The sequence below is a fragment of the Podarcis bocagei genome (assembly GCF_964188305.1).
Source record: "Podarcis bocagei genome assembly, chromosome: 2".
NCBI classification, from domain to species: Eukaryota; Metazoa; Chordata; class Lepidosauria; order Squamata; family Lacertidae; genus Podarcis; species Podarcis bocagei.
In genome coordinates, this window is record NC_138126.1 from 106642500 (window position 1) to 106649887 (window position 7388).

At 46.5% G+C, this 7388-nt stretch overlaps 1 protein-coding gene across 3 annotated transcripts in view; it reads left to right on the forward strand.

Moving 5' to 3' along the window:
- The window catches only part of SLC39A11 (solute carrier family 39 member 11), a 277726-nt gene extending 271081 nt beyond the window's left edge, over positions 1-6645 (forward strand). For all 3 annotated transcript variants that reach the window (XM_081180946.1, XM_081180947.1, XM_081180948.1), the window contains 3 exons: positions 1555-1653; positions 4112-4270; positions 4957-6645. In XM_081180946.1, the coding sequence (XP_081037072.1) occupies positions 1555-1653; positions 4112-4270; positions 4957-5035 (337 nt within the window). In that variant the 3' untranslated portion in view covers positions 5036-6645. The remainder of the gene's footprint in view (positions 1-1554; positions 1654-4111; positions 4271-4956) is intronic.
- Positions 6646-7388: the final 743 nt, after the last annotated feature.

Below are 7388 nucleotides of genomic sequence, written 5' to 3' on the forward strand. Positions count from 1 at the left end.
CCCATCTAAAGACTCACAGCAGACACAAATACAAATGTATACAGTGCCTGCCAATTCCCCACCCCCACCCCAAATCATTTACCATCTAGCCTGATTAAGAGCTCTGGTGAACTCGAAAGCTTGCATGTTATGTTGCGACATTTTGTTGGGCCTAATAAAGATAAAAGGTAAAGGATAATAAAAATACTGCACTAATAATGGATTTTGGTTTGAATGAGTTGGCTTTTCTCATGGGGCAGCCCTGGGAACTTTTGCTTTTTGAAGGAACTCAGTGTTCCTAGTTGCTCCTGCAGAATTCAAGACCTGGGTCTTCATGAACATGTGTTCCTCCAAGCCTCTGTTCATGTCTGTTCCAGAGTTCAGAGTAGTGCTTGATTTTGTTCTTTGCATCAGCTCAGAATGCACTTTGAAGGAGGGAGAGTTGGTTGATGGGAAAGTGTCAGCATCTTAGCATCTTCTTCGATTTGGGAAATCTGTAATCAGGGTGAGAGGCTCTAGCTTAGCATACTCCCTGATGTGTAAGCTTCCCACATGAAAAGAGATGTATACTGTTAAACTGTGGCATCTCATGCCCAATGCCAACTCACAATCCTTTCTACGACATATTTTTGCCCTGTGCCTGCAACCCCCCTTTCAGCTCAGGATGTGTAGAAGTTACCAAAGCCTTTAAAATACTACTATTATGACTACTGGGACACGGGTGGTGCTGTGGGTTAAACCACAGAGCCTAGGGCTTGCCGATCAGAAGGTCAGCGGTTTGAATCCCCGCGACAGGGTGAGCTCCCATTGCTCGGTCCCTGCTCCTGCCAACCTAGCAGTTCGAAAGCACGTCAAAGTGCAAGTAGATAGATAGGTACTGCTCCAGCGGGAAGGTAAACGGCGTTTCCGTGTGCTGCCCTGGTTCTCCAGAAGTGGCTTAATCATGCTAGCCACATGACCCGGAAGCTGTACGCCGGCTCCCTCGGCCAGTAAAGTGAGATGAGCGCCGCAACCCCAGAGTTGCCCGCAACTGGACCTAACAGGGGTCCCTTTACCTTTACCTTTATTATGACTACTACAAACAAACAAACAAACAAACAAACAAACAAACAAACAAACAGAAGCAGGCTGAAATAATAATGTGTAAAGCAATGCCCCTCCCCTACTTTTTTGTGTGTTTTTTTTAAAACACACCTTTCTGCCTCTGGTGTCTGTTTCAGCAATTTGAAGTTCCATATAGACAGCTATTTTAAACTTGCTATCTGCCTCCTTTTGACAAGTCTTTCCCCCCACCCACCTCTGTTCCTCCCTGCCTCCCAGGGGCATTGTTAAGTTGAGCAACTTATGTAGAAGACTTTGAAGATGAGACTCCTGAGTTGGATGCCAAGCATTAGCAGGATTGCCTTAGGCCCCAAGGGCTGAAAATACTGACATTAAAGAGACATGTTTAATAACAAGGAATATTTCGCCAACAAAAGGACTATCTCAGCCTAATGTCTTTTATTTGCTCCACCCATGCACAGCCATCATTTCTGTTATACAATACCTATGATCTATTTCATTTTATTCGCACAGGAATTTAGCCATTGGGATTGGAATCCAGAACTTTCCAGAAGGACTAGCTGTCAGCCTTCCCTTGCGTGGAGCTGGGTTTTCGACGTGGAGAGCATTCTGGTAAGGTTCAAAACCTGTTTCTCACGTTTCCTTTGTATTTCCTGATGCAACTCTGGAACTGGAAATGTGTTCAAGTGGCCCTGATTCACACTTTCCCTCGCACACTGGGAGAGGATGCTGCTATTTATGTCAGTGGTTCTCAATCCCTTTCCTAACTGGGCCTACCTACTCTATGGTTGCTAAAGGTCCTCCTATCTAATCCAACTATCAGAAATGCAAATCTCTTTACTCCTTGCCATGTAGGTCTCATCTGGACTACACAGTTAAAGCAGTATTATACCACTTTAAACTACCATAGCTTCAACCAAAGAATCCTGGGAACTGTAGTTTGTTAAGGGTGCTGAAGGTTGTTAGGAGACCCACTTGAAATTCCCCTCACACAGCTACACTTCCCAGAGTTCACTGGGGACAGGAATTGATTAGTAAACCATTATAAGAATTGGCCAAAGCAAGGCAAAGTGACCTTGAGAGGAGGATAGACAAAGGTTGGAATTGATGTCTGAATGGGAGACCAAACAGGGGCACCATTTGGGCTCTGCTTCTGGGAGAGGTGCTGTTTGAGTTCCACCTCTGGCAGTAAAAAGGTAAAGGTAAAGGATCCCTGGATGGTTAAGTCCAGTCAAAGGGGTTGCAGCGCTCATCTCGCTTTCAGGTCAAGGGAGCCAGCGTTTGTCCAAAGACAGCTTTCCGGGTCATGTGGCCAGCATGACTAAACCGCTTCTGGCACAACGGAACACCATGACAGAAACCAGAGCGCACAGAAACGCCGTTTACCTTTCTGCCACAGCAGTACTTATTTATCTACTTGCACTGGTGTGCTTTTGAACTGCTAGGTTGGCAGAAGCTGCGACAGAGCAACGGGAGCTCACTCAGTAGCGGGGATTCGAACCACAGACCTTCTGATTAGCAAGCCCAAGAGGCTCAGTGGTTTAGACCAGTGTTTCCCAAACGTTTTTGGGCAACGGCACACCTGCTTACTGAAAAAAAATCTCGCGGCACACCACCATTAAAGCCCCGCCCCGTGACGTCAGCGCGCAGCGTCACGCCGGGAGGGACGCACAAAAGTGAAAGTTTTTCCCCTCCCCCTTGCCGGGGAACCTCCAAGCTTTGGGCAGGCAGGCAGGCAGAGCTGGGAAGGGGGTTTCCAGGGGACACGGCAGCTCCTCGAAAGGCTTCTCTCAGCTGCGCTCAATCCTCCTCGGAGAGGATTTCCCCTCCGGTCCCATGCCTTCGTTTGGGGCATCGCTCCGGCTGCTCCCTCTCCCGCCGCGCAGGAGCGATGCCTCTCTCTGGCTCTCCCTCCGCGCAGGCTGAGGGAGGGAGGGAGGTGCGCGTGTGACCCGTCTCTGCTGGGAGACCAAACCCAGCGAGGCAGAGTCGCACGGAGGCGCCCAGGCAGCGCTGCCGGCTGCGAGGAGGAGCGCCAGGCAGCAGCAGGAGGCGCGGCCTCTCCTCGCCGCCGCCGCCCTGCCTCTCGCCGCCGGACTCGCCCGCCTCCCTCCAGGCATCTCGCGGCACACCAGCCGATGTCTCACGGCACACTCGTGTGCCGCGGAACACCGGTTGGGAAACACTGGTTTAGACCACAGTAGAATGTCTTGGGGTAGCCCTGAAAGGAAAACTGATAGCACTACACTGAAAACATGTAGCAACTCCCCCCCAAGAAACCCCCCAAAAGATAAAGTCATACCTCGGGTTAAATGTGCTTCAGGTTGAGCGTTTTCAGGTTATGCTCCGCGGTGACCCGGAAGTAACGGAGTGCATTACTTCCGGGTTTCGCCACTTGCGCATGCGCAGATGCTCAAAATGACGTCATGCGCAGAAGCGGGGAATTGCGACCCACGCATGCACAGAAGCAGGTTGCGTTTGCTTCAGGATGCAAACGGGGCTCCGGAACGGATCCTGTTCGCCTCCAGAGGTACCACTGTATTGCAAATTGCAATCCCAATAAGACTTTTCTAACTTCTCTGTTTTTGTCCCAAAACAAAACTTGACTATCAGACTAAAAAACAGAAGTAGATTTTTTATTTATTTATATTTTTTGGAGGGAATTGATTGACAAAAGATCTTGACTGCAAAAGGTCCCTGTGGAGTAGAGAAAGGCATGGGGAGGAGAAATTCACTGTTATAGCCAGATGTTCTCTTTTGTCTGTAGCCATTTGCCACCTTTCAGATTAAAGGAGGGGAATTGTCTTCTGCAGTGTTTGCTCCTGAATGGTTTCAGAGGAGATGATGATGATGATGATGATGATGATGACGATGATGATGATGATGATTGGCAATAATTATCCCTGTTGTCCTGGCCTCAAATGGGAAGTTGTCAAGGAGAAGGGGAAGAACTGATTTGTGTTGACTTCGCAAACTGTGGCAGCTTGAAAGGGACAAACAACACAATGCACAGGACAGGACAACAGCATCCTGCCTTATCTAGTGACATGTTGTTTGGGCTGTTTTACAGGTATGGGCAATTAAGCGGCATGGTGGAACCACTAGCTGGCATCTTTGGGGCCTTTGCCATAGTGTTAGCAGAGCCTCTTCTGCCCTACGCCTTGGCCTTTGCTGCTGGGGCAATGGTATATGTGGTGATGGACGACATCATCCCAGAGGCACAGATCAGGTGAGCAACTCCTTATTCAGCCACATCCATTCTGTTTCTTTCATGCTGTTTTTAACACCAAATGTCTCTCAGGTAGAGAAGCCTCTGCAAACCAAATCAAGGGGAGATTAAAACCAAGGCATGACTGTGAGGTCCACTGTAGCTTTGTTTCAGTTTAACTGTTCTGTAGAGAAGAAAAGATTGGAAAACCCACTTCAGGCAGCAACAGCAGCAACGCCACCTAAATTAAGCTCCTCTCAGTCAGCTTTTGAGGAAAAGATTTTGGTTCCCAGGACATCAGACTTTCACAACCTCCTGAAACTACTCAGACCAATGTCGTAGAATCCAATCTTAAGAGTTGGTTGGAGTAGCAGACTCCTTGTCATGAAACCCTGCAAGTCAAAAGCACCTCATCTTCATCCCAATTCTCCCCTTCTAGAGGGGAATTGTTGGTGTGTTAGCTGTCACTGTTTTCAGTATCTTCTGCCTACACAAGCACTTCCCCTCATCGGTCAGTATCCCTCAAATCATGACCATCCCAACCGAACAGCATAAAACAGGGCATTAAATGCACTGTTTGCTTCTCCAAAGGGGGAAGAAGAAACATTTTTGTGTCAGATAAGGAAACAAACAAAAAACAACAACAGCAAATACCATTAAGAATGCAGACCTTAACTTCTCTTCCCCTACTTCCCCTCTCTTCGCAGTGGCAATGGGAAGCTGGCTTCCTGGACATCGATCTTAGGATTTGTGGTCATGATGTCCCTGGATGTAGGACTTGGATAACAGGCGATGCCAACTTTCCCCATCTTTGACCTTCAGAATATGTCATTCTGGACAAAATGCACAGCAGAAGCTGGAATGGGAACAATGCATTTTTACGTAATAATAATACTGATCTGGGTTAATGTTGATTTGACTTAAATTATACAGACTTAAAATTTGCCATAATGTTAATGTGGATGGTTCTGGAAAACGCGGAAAAGTCATTCTTGTGGCTTTTCCCCCTCCTGCCACTCCATTACTCCTTTTCCAGCGGGGTTGTTGGTATGAAGTCAGGTCTAATCTGTGGTGATTGTCTTTGCTGTGTCTTCACAAATCTTGTTGTGTGGTATAAACTGAGTGGTGCAAGGCAACATCAAAGAGCTGAAATGGCCTACAAGAGTGACCTACGAGAGAAGTCCATACAGTGCTTTGTTTTTAGCCGTGGAAATATTCGGCTTCACTGCTTGTCGAAATGGATAGATCATTTCTTTTAATCAATAATGGGACCTTAGGGGCTGTGTTTAGAGGTGGGGAGCAAGGGAAGATTGCAAAGTGTTTGTGGCAAATCTTAAGTGAAGGCTGCACTTCTTCTGTCAAGTGTCTGGGCTTCTATAGTGCTGTTCCCGTAGGTGCACTCATTTCCTAATATACCTTGTCTGGTAGGAAATAATCACCCTCCAGTTTTAGGGTTATGGAGGGTTACTACTTCTGGACTTACTACTTTAGGGTTTCTGGAGGTTGAGCCTCTGTGAATCGTTAATCTAAGCTCTTAACTCAGTTGACATGCCAATATGGCGTTTTCTACCATCTCAGCACTGAAGGTGGATCTGAGCCTCCGAGTGTCAACACTAGGAGGCCTATTGCAGTAGCACCTAATTCCACCCCTCACTCCCTACCTGCGTTTTCTAATATCTTTATTTGCTATGAAAGCAAGAGGGCTTTCTTGGGGAATTGTTCCCACCCGCTTCCTTGTGATGAAATCAAGAGAGTAGAGTGGGGCAGAGTAAACTGATGGGGTTAGTTGACAACTTGTGTTCATCCAGAAAATCAGTACCAATTCATTGGCAGATCAGCTATAAGGGTTGAGATCCCTGAGTAAAAAGACACGCCCATTGTGCTCTATGGCGGAAACAGAAGTAAGAGAGCTTGCATTGGTACATCATATACTTTTGACAGCTAAGGGCTTCTTGCTTTTTGTCTGTTGCATTTGTGCTTGCAGGTTAAACCTCAAGAATTGTGTGTGTGTCACTGGAACCTGTATTCCTATATATCACCTCATGGCCCTTCAAAAAAGGCCACTGGATAACCAGTGCCACACACACATCCCCACCATGGCTTTTCTCCCAGTTCACAAAGCAGGATTTACTTTGGTTGCTTTGTGATACCTATTTTCTCTAGGGCGGGACAGAGGGTAAGGTGTATGTGTGTGCCAGAGGCTTCCCAGGGGTCATGTGGTTACCACCAGCCAGTTGGTGCTCTTGGACTAAATTAATTGAAAGCCCATGGGCTTGTTTCTTCAGTGTGTGTGGTTTTGTTTGTATGCACAAAGACCAGTACATAACGATGATTAGTAATTGATCTGACTTTTTAACTGTGGTGAGTCTGAATAAAAGAGGAGATTTTAAAAATTGTGTTTGAGTCATTGGACTAATTTCTTTCTCCTGCCATCTCTCTCCCATTTTTTTTTATTTTTTATTGTTCATTCTAACCCGCTTGTCCATAAGTACAGCTATTCGGGCTCAACGTAGTTGAGTTTGCTTCATCGGATCCTTGGTCCATTCACACTGTTGCTTCTGGTAACCATTCAAAGCCCCTTGCTGTACTGCAATAATAATGAGCCAATGTCTGGTTAGACAGTGCGCCTTCCTTCCTCAATTGATGGTGAATGCGAGCCAGTCTGTATTCCTGGAAGTGACCTTGAGGAGCAAATGTCAAAAGAATTGCCCAGGACACAGCTGAACCTCTCCTTCCATATTACAAGTTAAATGCATTGGAGTACCTTGAACCACAAAGGATAATGGTTTAATTTCCATTATGGAAATGGGAATGTTTACTTATGTTAAATTACTGTGCATTTTTAACATGGGGTTTTTCCTTTGGCAGTAGTTCTCATGTAATTGGCTGACTGTGAGTCACATGACAGAGGCATTCCATTCTATTGTGACTGTTATTCAAGTAACTGTCGTTTTTAACGTTTTCTGCTTCTTTCTCTGTGTGTGTGTGTGTATGTGTGAGAGAGAGAGGGGCAGAGAGAGAGAGCCGCTGAGAGAGGCTTATTTGGAGTGTGTGTCAATGTGATTTGTCTGAAGTGAAACAGACAAGAGGAAGATCCCTAAACGTTAATGGGAAGAAACCTTTGCAGGAGCTCTCTATA